The sequence below is a fragment of the Schistocerca nitens genome, chromosome 7 (assembly GCF_023898315.1).
Source record: "Schistocerca nitens isolate TAMUIC-IGC-003100 chromosome 7, iqSchNite1.1, whole genome shotgun sequence".
NCBI classification, from domain to species: Eukaryota; Metazoa; Arthropoda; class Insecta; order Orthoptera; family Acrididae; genus Schistocerca; species Schistocerca nitens.
Genome location: NC_064620.1, coordinates 216,127,176 through 216,148,546, shown reverse-complemented (window position 1 = coordinate 216,148,546; position 21,371 = coordinate 216,127,176). Strand labels below are relative to the sequence as shown.

The window sequence follows — 21,371 nt, the reverse complement described above, 5'->3', positions numbered from 1 at the left end:
ATAACACATTCCTATTGAAATATCTATAGTGCTTATCAATTACAGAACATAGAACTAATATAACAACTTACCTATAACCAGGGTGCTTGCACAGCAAAGGTGACAACACTATAACTTCGTATTCACATGTAGAAATCTCCTTTAAAGAAGTAATTTCATGCTTTGGATGGGCAAAACAAACATACAAAACTCTTGTTGTCCTTGGCTTCTGATTGAGATCACAAATGGTTCCATCCGTCATATTGATTTCCAAGTACGGCATGTTGACTCCCTCAATTCTCTTTGTTGGAATGGGTTGCTTCTCTTTAGCTTGTTTTTCCAGTTCATCAACTACAGAACACATGAACCAACACGGCAAACAATACTTTTACGCAAACTACTGACATATTGGTGTAAAGAACCATGCAATTAATCCCCAAACACAATAAACTACACTATACTTTTACTGCAAAAAGTCATAGCATTCAGTAGAAACGTTCCTTTTACATAAAGCATTAATAAATACAAAACTTAACATAGTAAATAATTCTATGGTGTGCAGATATTTCTTCTTTGATGCTTCACTTTGCCTCTTATTGGAGAAGATGGGGTGGGTTGAGATGGGAGACATTTCTGCCATTTAATGGAGATACTACAAAAGATACTTCTTTACTTCTTGTTACCTTTTGTTCCATTACTGATGATATATAAAAATTTCTAACTGGCACCAGTGTGCAGCACTATGCTCACCTGTGACCATTTTCTTGAAGTAGAGGCAAATGGCACAGAAAATATGAGGGGCTGTGCATTGGTAAACACCTACGATATTCATATACCGACCTTCGGTACATGAACGTTACCACAGCAATTGATGAGGTACACGCCACTACAGGTGCATGTCCAAGTGATCCACATGTTGAGTACATTTCTTTGCCTCCATAAGCTATTACTGAATGTCCAGATATTTGATAACCCCAGCAATAATTCGGTTACATGTCACAGACCTGTACTGTGAAATGGGTAAATCCCACACCTAAGTATTCACGTAATCTTGGACTGTCGAAGGTAAGAATTAAAGATGCTATTTTATTCCGATTCTCAGTTTACTTGTTTCATGATGCTGTGTCAAGCTGATACCCCTACTTCCCACTGTTCACTCAGCTCTGATGCTGGGATAATGTACATCAGATCTTCGCCTGTTACAATATGTTTGCCAAAACTGAGCGTGCTATGTGATTCTACTGCAATTGGGTATTCTTGTTAACATATTGTTCTGACAAGCACAATTATAAATTTCACTACTGTACACCGAACATTTCATGGGTTGCCTGGCTGGATACATGGTCTGTCGAGCAGTTCGGCTTTTCCATAGAAAAGCCAATAATGTGCGAAACGGCTCAAGAACTCCCCCCCCCCCCCCTGTACTTTTTTTAAGGATTATTATACCTTTTCTTTTTGCCATCATTATTGCATGATTTATAATCTATGAAAGAACTAAAATAAATATGAATAACTGACCTTGAAAGCTTGGTCTTCTTTGATGTGTGTCATCCTTTAAGGTATATCAAACACAAATGTGCCAGTAAAATTTTAAATAATGGCTTAAATGGCTGGTCTTCTGCGCCCAAAGTTTTTCTAAGTGGCTGGTCCTCAAGTGTTAAGTTTTGAATGAGAGTCAAATGTTCTGTGATTTAAGAACTTCATCACACATTCTCACACATAACATAATTCATCTTGCCTAAAAGAAAATTTACTCTGAAAGTGACACTTCTCAAACCACCAACTGCAATTCTTGTCGAGACCAGTTAGAAATGTAAACAGCTGTGACGTCACACTCACTGAAAGCAGTCTGTTTTACAAAGTATTGCACAGGTTTTATCCTAAAGCCTTTGCCACATTTTGCTCGCAGCACATGCTCGTACGTACACAGTGTATTTTGTTGTAAATGACGCTTTTTCTCTGCAACTAAAATTTTATTTTGGTATTATTCTCTATTTAAGTTTTATTGCCACAGTATTATTCTCCAGTAGTGGGTTAAAGTAAAATCGTTCTTACCAGTCACAATTACAAAAATTTCACTGAAAACTAAAACAATGAAAAATTCCTGGGATTCTAAAAAAACCGTTGGGTTTTTCTCATCTTCTTTCTGGATAGAAAAATTCGTGCATTTTCCCAGATTTTCCAATTGTCCTGGAGCGTATACACCATGTTCAACAGTCATCCATCCTATCGGCATGCAGTCCATCTTGAAGTAGATGTTGTGTTTAAACTAAAGATTTATGTGTCACTCATCATTTGGGCAATTATGGCAAGATACCCCTTCCCTAAGACATACACAATGTTTCATTGTCCTGCCTAATTCTGATCACTGAGCATCCCTACAATCAGTTATAGAGAACTGGGTCACTCGCCAGTCCTCAGCTCCAGGTCCCCGGGTTCATCAGGCCTACATCCGTCCACTGAGGGGAGCACATAGATAGTGGTGGTACTAATAGTAGTAGTTTTAATCATGGGTGGATCACATATTCTATGATACTGGACATATGATGGATTAAAAACAATAAACATGTTTTATATATACTGATATTTACATGCTTAGAGGTCTAGTTTGACAAAGATGAGACCAGTAGTCTGCTGTGGCCTTATAGCGAGAACCATACCAGTATTTTTCAAAATTAATTGAGGGAAATCTTGGAAAAGCTCTGTTGGATGGGTGGATGTACGGAGAAGAGCTCTATCGGAGCAGAAGGACAGCAATTCAAGCCATCGTCCTCCTGAATACATGGTCAGTCGTTTAACAGTAGTACAACCTTGTTTGGCAAGGACACTTAGACTTGCACAAAGAAAATTGAAGTTGTACTGCACAATCTGGGAGTCCTTTTTTCTTCAACCATGTGTTCATAAAAGAATGTTGAATCACCTGGCAGACATCCAAGTATATAAAAGAAACTTAAGAATATGAACAGATATCAGCATCAGTGAAGGAAAAGAAAAAGATGTCAATAAAGGAGGAAAAACTGAACATAACAGCAAAAAGGTATTTGATATATGACAAACCTATGGTCAGGTATGCAGGAAGAAGGGGACAGTACATATACAAGAGATCACTATTAACTTAACACTGCTGTGAAACGAAGAAGTTTACCATATGAAACAGTGTATACTGGAGACAGAAGCAAGGAGACAGCTTTTCAAATACATTCATAGCCACTATAGTAGGTAAGGAGCAACAGAGGCAAGGTAAAGCATATAGGGCATAAAAAACTAAATTGATCTAGGTTAATATAGAAATGAAAAATAATAGTGGACAAATGGATTAGAATTAATGGAAAACAACAGCAAGATTTTAACATAAAAAATGTCAATAGTAAACTAACAACAATGTAGAAAAAGATAGATTGCTATTTATTGTAAATATGACATGTTAAGTTGCTGACAGGCACAATTAGACACTTACACATAACCCTTCGGTCACAAACTTCACCAGAAAAAGAAATAGAAACACACACCACTCACTCATTCATTCAAGCAAGTACACTTCATCCATATATGACTGCCCACTCCAGCAGCTCAGACCAGAATGCAATTGTCATGTGGAATGGAAGCAGCACTCTGAAGGAGGCGAGGAAAGGATAGCAGGGCACAGGTGGGAGGAGATAGGAGCGCTGTCTGGCAGAGTGTGTAGGGACTAGACTGCCAACAGACACAGTGTCGGGGGATTATGGGGCAGGGTGGTTGGGAAAATGAAGTGAAAAAGAAGAGAAGCAGGGAATGAAAGGTGGATGCATTGGCAGAAATGAAAAAGAAGAGAAGCAGGGAATGAAAGATGGATGCATTGGCAGAGGGTGGTGCACAAAGAGGGTGGGAGAAGAAAATGAGGAGAAGGTGATAGGAAGAGGGGGTGGAAACTACTGGGCGGAGAATGTGGGGACAGAATGTTACCAAAGCTGGTGGTGGAGGGGAGGATCCAAATGGCTTGGGTAGTGAAGCAGCCATTGAAATCAAGCACGTTACGTTCAGCTGCATGTTGTGCCAAAGCATGGTCTACTTTGCTCTTGGTCACAGTCTGGCAGCAGCTGTTCATCCTGATGGAAAGCTGGTTGGCAGTCATAACTAAGATACCATACAGCAGAATGACAAACTGAATGATGATTATGAAGGAATTTTTGGGCACTCCCCAGGTTTATCTTAATAAAATAGCTTACAACCAGTGTGAAAAGAAAAGGTATCATATACATGAAAGTCAATACACTGTTTCGGAATCTGTGTGTCTACACAAAATGGTAATGCTAAATAAACATCCCAGTTTCACTTACACAACTTGTGGTACTGTGCCATATTCCATCGACCTAGGTAAAATTCTTGATGTTTCACTCTCTTTCCTTCACGTTCTTCATGAAATTGACGGATGTATCTGCCATGACACAGTTCGTAAGTCCAGTATGATTCAAGCTTAAATAAAAAGTACATAAATAATATACTCATAGGGAAGTGCTTAAAAATATGAAAGTACAATAGTAAAAAATCAAATGCAGGATTGAGAATAAAGAACAAAATGAAAGTAACAGATTGTATTCAATATGCAATCAACACTTAACCACCTTGCTGTAGCCCTGCTGGCAGGTGCCACTGTGTCTGATTGCTGCATATAAATTACCTAATTTGCAAGACACACACATCATGTAATAGGTAAATCAGCAAATATAATGCATTGTTAATCCAATCGGGCTGCATTCAATATTATAAGCCAGCCCAACAATATGTTAATACTTTAGTAGCATTTTCATAGAATTTCAATGTTGGTACTGTATGAATCACAGGTAATATAATCTTAATTCCTCTTGAAACTTCCTGGCAGATTAAAACTGCGTGCCCGACCGAGACTCGAACTCGGGACCTTTGCCTTTCGCGGGCAAGTGCACTACCATCTGAGCTACCGAAGCACGACTCACGCCCGGTACTCACAGTTTTACTTCTGCCAGTATCTGGCCCCCTACCTTCCAAACTTTACAGAAGTTCTCCTGCGAACCTTGCAGAACTAGCACTCCTGAAAGAAAGGATATAGCGTAGACATGGCTTAGCCACAGCCTGGGGGATGTTTCCAGAATGAGATTTTCACTCTGCAGCGGAGTGTGCGCTGATATGAAACTTCCTGGCAGATTAATCAATTAAAATAAACTGTCATCTTTTCACAAACATTTTACAGTTTAAGTACCCTGGTGTATTAACTACTTCTGGACAGGATAAATAACACCCAGCCAATTATTGAATTATTGTGCCAGACAGTAGCAAATACTTAATGCCATGTGCAAAAGCATAATATTTGTATTCCAAGAGAACGGGAGACGTCACATTCTAGGTGATGCATTTACGAGCTCCCATGAGGCTCACATGCATTTTGACTATTTCAGTTTATTTCACATGCTAAGAAGCAATAAAATAGTGAATGCACAATAACACAGCTGTAAAAATAAACTCATTAACTGTCAAACTCCATTAATGAAAACTTCTAGCAGATTAAAACTGTGTGTTGGAGTAGGCCTCGAACCTGGACCCTTGCCAGGAAGTTTCAAAACAGAGTATAGTCTACTACAGAGTGACAAATGCATTCTGGAAGCAATCCCCTCGGCTTTGGCTATGCCATTTCTCTGCAATATCCTTTCTTCAATGAGTGCTAGTCCCACAAGTTGTGGAGGAGAACTTCTATGAAGTTCAGAAAGAAGTACAGTGGTACTGGCAGAAGTAAGGCTGAGATTGGGCACAGGAGAAGGTTCTGGGTTTGAGTCCCAATCCAGTACATTGTTTTTATCTGCCACAAAAGTTTCAAAACAGCACACACTCCACTGGACAGTGAAAAGCTCTAGATAATATTTGGAATCTGTTATCACCAATTAGTGACAAAAAAGATCTTGTGATTTATCTTCAGAAGTGATACTACTAAATCAGACTTTACCAGCATGTTCTGTCAATATTCTCAGCTCACTTTAATACATTGCATTCACAATCAAATCCTCAATTCTAAATACATTTATTTTGTGATAATAAACTGTTGCTTACCCGATGAGAGCACGGTGCAGACGGTGGAAACACTGCTGACAGTAATTCAAGTGGATTTTGCCCATCATATGTTTCTACAGAGTCCTGTAAAAAAATAATAAGAACTGCTGCACTGGTGACTAAAAACATACTTTTAACTCATTCTGAAAGCTGTATAAAATAATGGAATCAGTGTAATCCATGACAGTGAATTAGAAGCCAGAAGTAAAAAACACAACTCACAGCACCTGTCATGTTGCAGATAAAGTCTCCATCTTACTGTTCGCTACTTCTTGTAGGTGTAATGGTTCATCACAAATGGCATCATTTAGTGTTGGTGTGTTCATATAACATTTTGTTATATCCTATCAGTTGGAACAGTAGCCTGCTTTTTTTTATTTTATTTATTTAAAATGTAAGGAAAAGACAGATTGCTACTTACACTTATGATAACATGTTAAGTGCTGCCGGGGATGATGGTCATGTGTGTTAGAGGTGTGCTTGTTTGTGTGACCAAATGTGTGTGTGTTTTTCTCTTTTTCTGATGAAGGTTCTATCTGGAAGCTAATGTGTAAGTGTCTTTTAACTGTGCCTGTCTGCAACTTAACACGTCATGTTTATGCTAAGTAGCAATCTATCTTTTCCTTACATTGTAAATAAAGTAAATAAAATTAAATTAAAGTAAAAGCAGACTACTCACCAACTAAAAGACAGGACATGACAAAACTTTAAATAAACACACCATCAACACTAAATGATGCCATTTGTGATGGACCATTACACCTACAATAGGAACACAGCAATACGATGGTAATTTCATCTGCAACATGACAGTTGCTGTGAGCTATGTTGTTATGTGTTATAGCTATCTTCACCATAACCAGCTCACAGCTCCTGAAGAGGAACAGGTCAGCTGCTGAAATACAGTGCAGAAAAATGGAATCAACAACTAAGAAGGCACACCATTAGTCGATCACAACAAGAAAACCAAAGAGATGGTGCAAAGATATCTTTTGGGCAGAGCTTTAAACCATATAATAAACAAAAATAGGCAACATGAGGAGATTTGGAAGACAAATTACAGAAGGGTCTCTCTCTCTCTACACTCAAAGCCAGTATGGAAGTAAAGAAATCTAACTCTCCATTATGAATAATTACGGAAAGGATAGATTGCTACTCATCATGAAGATGACATGTTGGGTCTGGCATGAGCAACCAGAGATAGCGGTTGTACGTGTTTGCAGTGTGCTTGCTGTCGTGAATGCGTGAGTGTTTTTCTTTTCTTCTGAATACTTTGCCAAAAGCTTAATGTGCAATAGTCTTTTTGTTGTGCCTATCTGCAACTCAACATGTCATCTTCACTGTGAGTAGCAATCTATCCATTCCATATTTGTTGCTATTCCAACCTGGACTTTCCACTGTTTGATTCTCCATTATTAATGAGAGTCAATGTACGGCACTTCCATTTAAAACTTAATTTCTCATGTATTGTAGGGCAAACCCCATGTGTTCCTTCATCTGAATCATGGTCAGTGGCCGCCAATAGTGGGGCGAGGGAGGAGCAAACATAGGGAAAAGTGTGGATCACAGACCATGGACAGCGTGTTGCTGCTCATTTATTGTTTGGACAGGAAAAAAGAAAGCACACATAGAGCTGCACTACTGTAGCTCAGAGCATGACGAATAATGATCACTGTATAATATTGATAAATCTGTTGTCAACAGAAGAATAAATCTGAAACCATGTCCAACACAAATGCTAAAATTTGTCTGATGTAATGAGTTTTGGTGACATATTAAAAGTGCCAAGGTGTCACAAAAAACTGCTTAATATCAAACCTGAACATATAATCCTTGTGCACTGAACCTGCTTCTATCCACCCCTCTGTGAGACAGCTTACAAATATCTTTCTAAAGATTTTTTCCTATACCATAATGGTGCATCTAGCAACTGTCATGTTGGAAAAACACAGCATTACTTAGTAATACAGCACTTAACATTTCGGACACTTCCTTCCATATAATGCAGGCTTTCTAACATACATGCAACAGGAAAAAATGCCATTCAAGGTGTTCTGACTATAAACAGAGAAATAAATGATCACACGAAATGTAAAAAGAAACAGTTACCTCACACACCACAAATGAGGCAGCAGAAACTATTTCTGTGGTACTGAATTTTGGCCTTAACTGTGATCTTCCACCAAAGAATAAGACTGCTGATACTATGACATATAAAAATGTCTGTTCTAAAACTGGACCAAAGCAATCACCCTGTAGATCAGAATTAGACTATCATTTACTTCCTTTCTGTTCTCTTTTTTGGTGTTTTTGATCCCTTTAACACTGGATCTACATTCTTCTCTTCCACAGGTCAACCACACACCAGACATCGAATTCCTTAGATTTTATACCTGTGTTAAGATAAATGCATTATGATTCAATTTGCTGTGTGTGTGTGTGCTGCCCTCACATATCCCACGGCATACACTAAATTAGTTCTTCAAAACCTTATCACTCTGGCACAGATACCTGTGAACTACCTCCACTCCCTCTGGAAAATACCTCTTTTCTACAAACCCAAATTCCTCTCCAACTGAAAACCTGGTTCTCTAATAACTATGCCGACACACAAAATGCCACTTTAAAAAGGTACCTAACATTCCAATCTCATACTCTCTTCTTCAAATAGCAGTATCCACCATGAAGCACAGCATCACATTAAACCTCTGCATTGACCTCTCAGAGTTGCCGAACCCTAGCTTGATGACCTGCTGCAGACCCAGACTCGCTTTATGGGAGCTATGGGAGCCACACAGACCCTGAACACATGTGTCCTCAAAAGAACTCTCAGTCCCATAGATGAGTCGGTTCTTTCCAGAGATCAATTTTAACCCTATTCAATTATGGCGTAATTGTTGGTTGGTTGGTTGGTTGGTTTGAGGATTAAAGGGACCAAACTGCAGAGGTCATCGGTCCCTTGTTTCATAAACACACAGAGCACAGGGAAACCATCCATTAGTCATTCGAAGCAGAAGATAAAAATTCCAGGGGAAGAAAATCCCCAAGGTCAATAATAAAGAAACATGGAAAACGGAGCACAGCAACAAAAACAACATAGAGAAGAAAGGCAGAAGGAATTAAAACTGCACAGCAGAGGACTGTGGCTGGCTGATCACGAAAATAATAGGATGAGCCAGCCACTCTGCAACACGTTAAAACCTCCAGCCTAAAAGATTAGGGTGGAGTCGAATTACAACACAAAACAAAGTAAAAGATACAGCACAAAAGAGGGTGACGCAATAAAATTAGAGGGACCTATAAAAGCCACTTGCTCGAATAAAACTTACGATCTGCCATAGAGACATCGTCACCCAAAAGAGATGATAAATCACGCAGGAGATTAAAAGTTTGCCTGAGGGCGGTTAAAAGAGGACAGTCCAACAATATATGGGCCACCGTCATATTCGCACCACAGCGACAATGAGGGGGGTCCTCTCGACGCAGCAGATGACCATGCGTCAGCCAAGAGTGGCCAATGCGGAGCCTACACAGAACAACAGAATCCCTGCGAGAGGCCCGCATGGAGGAACCCCACACAGTCGTGGTCTCCTTTACCTGCCGCAGCTTGTTGGGTGCAGACAGAGTGGCGTAACTGTTGAAGATCCACTTTTATTTGGCTCGTTCGCATAATGGAAACATTTTCTAAATATTTTTCCAAGAGAACAGACTTAGACCAATGCCTACAACGAGCCCTGCCTCACTCAGTTTGCACCTCTAAGTAACTGTGATCCTCTGCAAATCATCTTCCCTGGAGACAAAGGCTCCAAAATTGTTTTCATGAAGAGGCTTCCAGTCAGCTGCTGGGAAAGTTTGCCTACAAGCTCTGCTTCAATCATCCTGTTCAAAAGACCAGGATGACCTCCAATTTCTTCTCAAATTCCTAAAAGTTATCTTCCAAGTCTGTTTCCTTCTTTATTCCCATCATCCTCCACATTCGCACTTTCTACATATTATTTAGATCCCCAGCCCCGTAACCCAACACACCACATCATGGCTGGTTACTGTGAGTGCTCCACTGACAGAATCTCTACAGAACTGGCATCAGTGATCTAATGATAAAACACTATCCAAACTTGAACACAAGCCATCTACAGAAATTCTCTCTAGCCCTCATACTATTTGAACCCCCTCATTCACACCACTACACACACACACACACACACACACACACACACACACACACACACAAAATATAAATATTTTATCTGGTTCAACCCGGTTCATTGAATTACAGATGGTAACTTCCATCTCACTAATCACTCTACGAAAACCTCTGTTTACATTAGACCTGTTAGTCACCAATATTTGCACTTTGGCATATGCCACCGATACCATGAAACCACAGTAAAGAGTCCTATGTACAGCCTAGCCATCAGTAGACGTCATGTATGCAATGACAAATAGTTTCTCATCCAATATGTTGCAGGTCTTGCTGAATCTATCCTTCCCAACTTGTCAAAAAAAGAGATTTTCCATATCTTATCTTCATAAAACATCTAACACCTCAAGGGAATTTACTGACCAACCACAAAGGAGAGACCCTCCCTCCATCACTCAATACATCACCTGGAATAACTGAAACATGTTTTCTGACAGGATTTTGACTACTACTCATCACGTCCTAAAATGAGGAATATTCTTCCAACTGAAACACGTTTTCTGACAGGGTTTTAGCTACTACTCATCACGTCCGAAAATGAGGAACATTCTTCCCATGTCTTTCTCTCCACAATGCAATAGTCTTGTACCACTCTCAGGGCTGCCAACTACTGTTGTTGCTGTAGTAGTAGTAGTAGTAGTAGTAGTAGTTGTTGTTGTGGCGGTCTGCAGTCCAAAGACTGGTTTGATGCAGTTCCTCATGCTACTCTATCCTGTGCAAGCCTCTTCATCCCTGAGTAACTACTGCACCCTACATCCTTCTGAATCTGCTTAGTGTATTCATCTCTTGGTCTCCATCTACAATTTTTATCCTCCATGCTTCCTAATACTAAACTGATGATCCCTTGATGCCTCATATCATGTCCAACCTACTGATCCCTTCTTCTAGTCAAGTTGTGCTACAAATTCCTCTTCTCCCCAATTCTATTCAGTACCTCTTCATTAGTTACATGACCTACCCATCTAATCTTCAGCATTCCTCTGTAGCACCACATTTCAAAAGCTTCTATTCTATTCTTACCTACACTGTTTATCATCCATGTTTCTCTTCCATACATGGCTACACTCCATACAAATACTTTCACAAAAGACTTCCTGACACTTAAATCTATACTCAATGTTAACAAATTTCACTTCTTCAGAATTGCTTTCCTTGTCATTGCCAGTCTACATTTAATATCCTCTCTACTTCTACCACCATCGGTTATTTTGCTGCCCAAATAGCAAAACTCATCTACTATTTTAAATGTGTAATTTCCTAATCTACACTCATGTTCATAAATTAAGGGTAATTGCAGAATGTGGTGCCACACAATGTGGCACAACACAAGACTGGTGCTAATAGCACAGACACATAGGGAACACACACGACACAGACCTGTAAGTCACGGTATTGGTGATAAGTTGAGAAAACTGTCCCAAAACACATGTGTTACAAAACGCCACTGTTTCCTGTGCATGAACCCCGACAGCAATATGGGATATGATCACCATGCACACGTACACAGGTAGCACAATGGGTTGGCATACTCTGGATCAGGTGGTCGAGCAGCTGCTGGGGTATAGCCTCCCATTCTTGCACCTGCGCCTGCCGGAGCTCCTGAAGTGTCTTAGGGGTTTGAAGACGTGCAGCGATATGTCAACCGAGAGCATCCCAGACGTGCTCGATGGGGTTTAGGTCTGGGGAACAGGCAGGCCACTCCATTCGCCTAATATCTTCTGTTTCAAGGTACTCCTCCACAATGGCAGATCGGTGGTGCCGTGCTTTATCATCCATCAGGAGAAAAGTGGGACTCACTGCACCCCTGAAAAGGCGGACATACTGGTGCAAAATGACGCCCCGATACACCTGATGTGTTACAGTTCCTCTGTCAAAGACATGTGGGGTGTATGTGCACCAATCATAATCCAACCCCATACCATCAAACCACGACCTCCATACAGGTCCCTTTCAAGGACATTAAGGGGTTGGTATCTGGTTCCTGGTTCATTCCAGATGAAAACCCGTCAAGAATCACTGTTCAGACTATACCTGGACTCGTCCGTGAACATAACCTGGGACCACTGTTCCAATGACCATGTACTGTGTTCTTGACACCAGGCTTTATGGGCTCTCCTGTGATCAAGGGTCAGTGGAATGCACTTTGCAGGTCTCCAGGCGAATAAACCATGTCTCTTCAGGCGCCTGTAGACTGTATGTCTGGAGACAACTGTTCCAGTGGCTGCGGTAAGGTCCCGAGCAAGGCTACCTGCAGTATTCCCTGGATGTCTGCGGGCACTGATGGTGAGATATAAGTCTTCTTATGGTGTTGTACACTGTGGACATCCCGTACTGTAGTGCCCGGACATGTTTCCTGTCTGCTAGAATTGTTGCCATAATCCTGAGATCACACTTTGTGGCACACGGAGGGCCCGTACTATGACCTGCAGTGTTTGACCAGCCTCCAGTCACCCTAGTATTCTACCCCTCATAACGTCAACAATGTGTTCTTTAAGCCATTTTCAACACACACTCACCATTAGCACATCTGAAAACGACACAGTCACCATTAGCATGTCTGAAAATATCTGCACACTTACCTGCTGCACCGTACTCTGACATGCACCAACAAACATTACCAGATTCCAAGTTTGTTTTGTTTGCCGATGATACAAACATTGCAATAAATAGCAAATCAAGTGTACTCCTAGAAAGATCAGCCAATAAAATATTTGTGTACATTAATCACTGGTTCCTAGCCAATTCTTTGTCACAAAACTTTGAAAAAACACACTACATGCAGTTCAGAACTTGTAAGGGGTGTCCCAAGAGTATATGTCTAACATACGATGACAAGAAGATAGAAGAAGTGGACAGTGTTAAATTCTTGGGATTACAGCTTGATAATAAATTCAACTGGGAGCAGCACACCACAGAACTGCTGAAGCGTCTTAACAAATCTCTGTTTGCAATGCGAATTTTGTCAGACATAGGGGATATAAAAATGAAAAAGCTGGCATACTATGCTTACTTTCATTCCATAATGTCATATGGGATTATTTTTTGGGGTAATTCATCAAGCCAAGCTTAAGTTTTCCGGGCACAAAAACGTGCAGTGAGAGTTATATGTGGTGTGAACTCAAGAACATCCTGCAGAAGCCTGTTTAGGGAACTAGGGATACTAACTACTGCTTCCCAATATATTTATTCCTTAATGAAATTTGTCATTAAAAATATATCACTTTTTCAAACCAACAGCTCAATTCATGGAATCAATACTAGAAATAAGAATAATCTTCACAAGGATTTAAAGTCACTTAGTCTTGTACAAAATGGTGTGCATTATTCAGGAACACACATTTTCAATAACTTGCCAGCAGCCATAAAAAGCTTAACAACCAATGAAGTTCAGTTTAAGAGAAGCCTAAAGGATTTATTGGTGGCCAACTCCTTGTACTCCATTGATGAATTTCTTAGTAAAACCAACTGATTTGTATATAAGTACAACATAACTTCTGCACAATTTCAGTGCAGTAATGTGTTCATTAAAAATTTGTGCGTGTGCGTGTGTGTGTGTTAGTATAATCTAACTTCTGCACCATTTCAGTGCAGTAATGTGTTCATTGTAAATAAGTATTACAGTAGTTGTACTACCTTATAAATAAATAAAAAACTTTTTTATTTTTAATTCAGTGCATTAGTATTTGTAAAATGACTCTTAGTGTTCATTAAAAAATGACGATCATTCCACTTGGGACCTGTGGAATGGTACATTAGCTTATTTGTTTTAGTTGTAAATATTTGTCTTGTATTGTTGTTTTTCTGACATGTTCATCCTGGAAGACCTCCTCACTATGGATCAATTGGAATGAAAGTAAATCTAATCTAATCTAACCTAAAACCTCTGTGTATGTGGACTGCTGCCAGAGCCACTGTGCACCGCATGGTCATACCCCGAGGTGATTTAAACCCGCAAACCGCCCACCAGAGCATTGTTTCACCACGTATCAGCATTATCCTTAATTTATGAGCATAAGTGTAATTCCCTCAGCATCACCTGATTTAATTCGACTACATTCCATTATCCTCGTTTTGCTTTTGTGGATGTTCATCTTATATCCGTCTTTCAAGACATTGTTCATTCCGTTCAACTGCTCTTCCAAGTCCTTTGTTGTCTCTGAAAGAATTACAATGTCATTGGCAAACCTCAAGGTTTATATTTCTTCTCCCTGGATTTTAATTCCAACTTACAAATTTTCTTTTGACTCCTTTACTGCTCAATACAGATTGAATATCATCAGAGATAGGCTACAACCCTGTCTTAATCCCTTCTCAATCACTGTTTCCCTTTCATGCCCCTCAACTCTTACAACTGCCATCTGGTTTCTGTACAAATTGTAAATAGCCACCTTCAGAATTTGAAAGAGAGTATTTCACTCAACTTTGTCAAAAGCTTTCTCTAAGTCTACAAATGCTAAAAATGTATGTCTGTCTTTCCTTAATCTATTCTCTAAGGTAAGTTGTAGGGTCAGTATCGTCTCATGTTTACCTATATTTCTACGGAATCCAAACTGATCTTCCCTGAGGTCAGCTTCTACCAGTTTTTCTATTCGCCTGTAAAGAATTGTTAATATTTTGCATCTGTGACTAATTAAACTGATAGTTTGGCAATTTTCACACCTGTCTGCACCTGCTTTCTTTGGAATTGGAATTAATGTATTCTTCTTGAAGTCTGAGGGTATTTCGCCTGTCTCATACATCTTGCTCACCAGATGGAAGAGTTTGTCACGGCTGGCTCTCCCAAGGCAATCAGTATTGTAATGGAATCTTGTTTACTCCCGGCGCCTTGTTTTGACTTAGGTCTTTCAATGCTCTGTCAAATTCTTCACGCAGTATCATATCTCCCATCTCATCTTCATCTACATCCTCTTTCATTTCCATAATATTACCTTTAAGTATATCGCCCTTGTAGAGACCCTCTATATACTCCATTCACCTTTCTACTCTCCCTTCTCTGCTTAGGACCGGTTTCCCATCTGAGCTCTTGATATTTTTACAGGTGGTTCTCTTTTCTCCAAAGGCCTCTTTAATTTTCCTGTAGGCAGTATCTATCTTACTCCTAGTGATATACGCTTCTACACCCTTACATATGTCCTCTAGCCATCCCTGCTTAGCCATTTTGCACTTCCTGTCGATCTCATTTTTGACACGTTTGTATTCCTTTTTGCCTGCTTCATTTACTGCTTTTTTTTTATTTTCTCCTTTCGCCAATTAAATTCAATACCTCTTGTGTTACCCAAGGATTTCTACTATCCCTCATCTTTTTACATACTGACAACTATTGTTTCCTTAAATAAAGGGTAATGACATTCTCAGTTACTGGATTTTTGCAGTAAATCTATTTCATCTCTTACTTGCTGGCATTCAATTTAGGTTAAAAACATACGCGTTTCTTAAATGTGAGAATATTTTCTCTACTGTTGTTTAAATGAAATTGTTACTCTGGGTTGTTATGGGGACACTCCACATCAAGTGGACCAGTGTGTCAAACCTGACCATTTTCAGTCTGAATGAAATTTTAAACAGAGGTTTCTTATAGAAAATATATATAAAAAAGGGCTCAAACTTCGAGCTCAAGGTAAAAAAAAATAAAGAGAGCACAAGTAGGACTTGCACTCTGAGGGCGCCACGCAAACTTGTTATGTATATAACAATAATAATAATAATAATAATTTTGTGTGGCTCAGTGGTGTGATGGAAGTCATTCTGTTGGACACCACCAACAAATTTCGTGTTCCTAATTTACCTCCATTATCCAACTGGGGAAAAGGGACCCACCATTTAAAGTGGAAGCCGAACCATGTGTAGTTTGTGGTGACTCCTCAAAACCTTCTTATCATTGAGAGGTGAAGGCTAGGTTAACACAAAGACTGAAAAATGTGTGGTCTGGCCGAGACTCAATTGCGTGACCTCTCAGTTTACACGCATGTGCTTTCCTGCTAGGCCACTAGGTCCGTCATGTACCTACAGTATTACATAGGTGATATGTAGGCTTTGATGGAGTGAGTTCGTATCAAAATATGTAACATATATGGCTGTATCTTTTGGTTCCATTAACTAAGAAGCTTAAATTATATTCTCTACAAAGCGACTGTAGACCTTAGTAGTTGATATAAAGTTCAACTTGATACCTCTACCAATTCCTGAGAAAAAGGAGTCTCAACAGACAGACAGGCAACAAATGACGAAAAGATATTTTTTTAATGTGATGTAATTACAAATTAACTATGTTTAGAATTGTTTCCTTTGCTTGTACTACGAATCTTTGCTTCTCATCAAATTTCATGATTGTAGGTCAATGGGAAGTACCCTACAGGTTCTGATGAATGAGTTTGTGAGTATTGAAACACAAGTTTGTGACATAAATGGCCATCTCTTTTGATTTTATTGACTTACACACTTAAAATTTCCACTCCGCTAAGGGACCATAGACCTTAGTATGTGACATAAATTTCAGCTTGATACATCTACCCATTTCTGATAAAAAGGGGTTTAACAATCAGATAGACAGACTACAAAGTGGTCCTATAAGGGTTCCAATTTTACGATTAATTACAGAACCCTATTAAAAAAAGCCATGGGTTTCTTTTTTCTGTCCACACCACTCCTTCCCCATCAACAACACGCACAGCCTTCTTCCTCCACTACCCCCAACCATGATGTGCCCCCCCCCCCCCCCCTCTCTCTCTCTCTCTCTCTCTCTCTCTCTCTCTCTCTCTCTCCTCTCTCCCCCCCCCCTCCTTGTTCGTCACTTCCCGCTTCTCCTCCCCTCTCCCTACCTCTTATATGCTCTATCCTTGTAACTTCTTTTGACTTGCTGTGCAGCTGCTGAGTCACTGAGGGAAAGACCCACTTCCACACTAACCCACTATCCCCTCTTTACCTCATATGCCCTTCCCTATCTCCACCCCACTTCCATCTGCCCAGGAAACTGCTACTGATAAACCACAGTCAGTATCGCCATGGCCACAGGTGTTTGTGTTTGGGTTTCTGCATGGTTGTATGCCTGACTGTGTGTTGAAAGCTAATATAAATACTGTTTTCTGTTGTGTGTTTCTATGCACCACACATCAATCAGCTATAGGTGATTGGTTACCTTTCCTTGATTTTACATATAAACTCCACATTCTCAAAGCTGATATTAATTTCCAGGCTATGATGGACTGTCTTTTTTTAATAAATATATATAAGCCTTAAGAAAGTACTTGGTTTGTATTTTTCTAATGGCTCTTGCAGACAATAGTTTCAAGGGAACCCAACTATTTGTCTGTTTCTCTGTCTATATTCTATACAACTTCATATTCAGATGCTATTACCTTCCAGACAATTAATAAAAGTAAAAATTAGCCAATTTAATTAAAAAGAAAGTTTAGTGTTTAATAGCCCATTGATGCCATGAACAGCAGGCCAATATTAGCTTCCATAATGGGAAGTAGCGAACTGATGGCAAATAACTGCAGTAACTTTCCTGTTCATCCAAATATAAATCCGATGTGCACAACACTGTGTCACTTCACTTGGTCCCACTTTATTTCAGCAGCAACACCCTCTTGCAGGACTTGGCTCTTGACCTGCACGGACCAGTGATTGCTACATGAAATGCCTCACAGTGTAAACCACTTCATGGTCCCAGTACATGTCAAGAATCAAGAGGAAGTGACAGCAGAGAGCTGTGGGGTTAACTGAGTCCTTAGGACCATGTGAAAGGTCCAGGCGAAACTTCAGCCTAGGCGTACACCATGGAGGACTCATACAGAGGCATATAGGCAGTCATTTTTCTCTCGTTCTGTTTGGGAGTGGAACAGGGAGAGAAGATGCTAGTTGCGGTACGAGGTACCCTCCGCCACGCACCGTATGGTGGATTGCGGAGTATGTATGCAGATGTAGATGTAGATATGTACTTGAATGGACCTCAATTTTAGGTGGTAAAGGCAAGAACTCCAATTCAGACAGAAGTGATCGGATGCGAACCACAATCTTAAGCCCTGACCTGGGCCTCCAATGCGGGAGATGAACCGCTGTGGATGGGAAAAGGAGACGGCAATTCAGATGCTCAGGAGATCTATGAAAGTGTGCAACGTAACTGGCGAGCAGTTGTGCACACCTGACCTTCAATGGAGGGACTCCGGCCTCCACCAGGATGCTGGTCACCAGACTCGTCCTAAAAGCTCCTGTTGCCAGTCTAACACCACAGTGGTGCTCTGTATGCTGAGGGCACTGCCAAACCATAAACCAGACTCTCATAGTCAAGGCGGTATTGAACAAGGGCTCTGTAGAGCTGCAGCAGTGTAGAGCGATCTGCACCCCAGTTGGTGTTGCTCAGGCAGTGGAGGGCATTGAGGTGCTGCCAACACTTCCACTTCAACTGAGGAAGATGAGGAAGCCACGTCAATTGGGCGTCAAAAACTAGTCCTAAGAATCGATATGTCTCCACTACAGTGAGTGGATTATCATTAAGATAAAATTTTGGTTCTGGTTGATTAGTATGATGCAGACAGAAGAGCATGACACACAACTTCACAGTTGAAAACTGGAAGCTGTGGGCTAGAGCCCATGACTGCGCCTTGTGGATGGCTCCCTGTAGGTGCCACTTGGCAACACCAGTACTGGAGATGCAGTACGAAATGCAAAAGTCGTATGTATACAGAGAAGGTGAGACCGACGGCCCTACAGCTGCTGCTAGACTGTTAATGGCCACTAAAAATAGAGATACACTCAATACAGAGCCCTGCAGCACCCCATTCTCCTGGATATGGGGGAAACTATGGGAGGTACCAACTTGGACACAGAAAGTACAGAGTAATAGGAAATTTTGGATAAAAATAGGGAGCAGGCCCCGGAGACCCCACTCATATAATGTGGCAAGGATATGATGTCGTCAGGTCGTGTCTTAAGCTTTTTGTAAATCAAAAAAGACGGCAACCAGGTGTTGGTGTCTGGAAAAGGCTGTTCGGATGGCAGACTTGAGGGAAACTAGATTATCAATGATAGAGCGACCCTGGCAGAAACCACCCTGGCATGGAGCCAGTAGGCCACATGACTCCAGGACCCAACACAACCACCGACTTACCATATGTTCTAAAAGCTAACAATGAACATTGGTGAGGCTGATGGGCCGATAACTACCCACATCAAACAGGTTTTTACTGGGTTTGAGCACTGGAATGATGGTGCTCTCCTGTCATTGCGATGGAAAGAAGCCATTGCACCAGATCCAGTTGAAGATGACAAGGAGATGTCGCTTGTAGTCCGACGAGAGATGTTTGATCATCTGACTGTGGATCTGATCTGGCCCAGGAGCTGTGTTGAGGTAATGTGCAAGGTCGCTGAGGAGCTCCCACTCTGTAAATGGAGCATTATAGGGTTCACTGTGATGTTCAGTGGGCTTTCCTTTCCATTGGTCGTTTGAGGGTGTGAAATGCTAGGGGATAATTCTTTGATGCGGAGGCAAGAGCATAGTGCTCAGCAAAGTGCTCGGCGATTGTGTTTGCGTCAGTAGATAACATGCCATTGATGTAAAGGCCAGTAACACCTGTCGGGGTCTGGTACCCACAAACACATCTGATCTTAGTAGTAGTAGTAGTAGTAGTAGAGGGGTTTTTGGGCACACGACAGCAAGGCCTTCAGCGCCCGTTCAGTAACATAGTTAGACGGGTGTCAAGAGTGTGTGTGTGTGTTTGAGGTTTACTGGCGCTAAACAGCGTGGTCATCAGCGCCCAAATGCATAAAAACAGGAATAGATGCAGTGAAGGGACTAAGACGGACAGCAAACAAGGAGAATGGCTAAAAGACACAGACCTGACGCAGTTCCACATACTCACAGACAGAAGCAAAACAAGAGGAGAAGAAACGCACTAAAAAAGGAAAGGAAACACAAGGAAAAGAGAACAAAAACCGAAGGGAAACAAGGAGGTAATCGTGACTGGCGGACCTCTTACCTAAAACCTGGGTGAGCCAGTCACCCAGCAGCACATTAAAACCCTCTCCCTAAAATCCGAGGCAACAAACTGGACAGGACACAAAACCGTAAGACCTTAACCACAGTCGTTGCGTCGTCTTGCAAAATAGAGGGCAAATCCGGTGGCAAGGAAACCACCGCCCTCTGGTCAGAGAATAAAAGACTGTCAAGTAAAATGTGACGGACAGTAATCTGGACACCACAAGCACTGCAGATTGGGGGGGTCCTCCAGCCGGAGTAAAGAACCATGTGTTAATGGACTGTGCCCAATGTGGAGGCGAGTGAGGAGAACCTCATCCCGCCTGCATGACTGGTAAGACGTATGCCATGGCCGCGTGGTGGCCTTGACCAGACGCAGCTTATTGTCACCGACTGCCAGCCACTCCTCTTCCCATTGACGCATAACATGAAAACGCAAAAGGGAGGTAACAGCATGGAGGGGGACGGCACATTCAACAACGTGAGGGAGGGAACATGCATCTTTGGCAGCCACATCCGCCAGTTCGTTTCCCCTAATACCCATGTGCCCCGGCACCCAGCAGAAAGAAACCTCCTTCCCCTGCCGTTGCAGGTGGAGTAGGGCATCATGGATGTTCTGGACGACCGTATCCGCTGGGTACAAGTGTTGCATGGTCTGAAGGGCACTCAGGGAGTCAGAACAGATGAGGAACTTAAGACTGGGAACACATCTCATCTGCTCCAATGCCCGCAGGATCGCAAACAATTCGGCATCAAAGATGGTAAACGCCGCAGGAAGTATTAACTTGACGACTCGATCAGGGAAAACAACAGCACAACCAACAGAGTCCCCCTGTTTAGAGCCATCCGTAAATACTGGTACATGGTCGGGATGCTGGTGTAAAATATCGGAAAATAAGGAGGTAAAAACAAACGCAGGAGTGCAGCTTTTCCAGTACTCCGACAAGTCTAAAAGGACGCTGGGCCTCTGGAGCAACCAGGGAGGCAGGCGGGTAAAACCTTGTCATTGGGGGGCCACACGCTCCACACCAAGGGATGAAGCAAATGCTTGGCACAAATCCCAAATGGTCTCGTTGCCCTGGGACGACTGGAAAAGAGACGTTCCATAGGCGGTAGGGCAACAGTAGGGTACGAAGGGGAGGTAGGACAGGCAAGGAA

The 21,371-nt window shown here is 41.4% G+C and overlaps 1 protein-coding gene across 2 annotated transcripts in view; it reads right to left on the bottom strand.

Moving 5' to 3' along the window:
• Nucleotides 1–21,371, bottom strand: part of LOC126194781 (endoplasmic reticulum lectin 1) — a 116,583-nt gene that overhangs the window by 49,622 nt on the left and 45,590 nt on the right. For both annotated transcript variants that reach the window (XM_049933078.1, XM_049933079.1), the window contains exons 3-5: nucleotides 6,037–6,120; nucleotides 4,296–4,431; nucleotides 72–330 (exon numbers count right to left, since the gene is read on the bottom strand). In XM_049933078.1, the coding sequence (XP_049789035.1) occupies nucleotides 72–330; nucleotides 4,296–4,431; nucleotides 6,037–6,120 (479 nt within the window). The remainder of the gene's footprint in view (nucleotides 1–71; nucleotides 331–4,295; nucleotides 4,432–6,036; nucleotides 6,121–21,371) is intronic.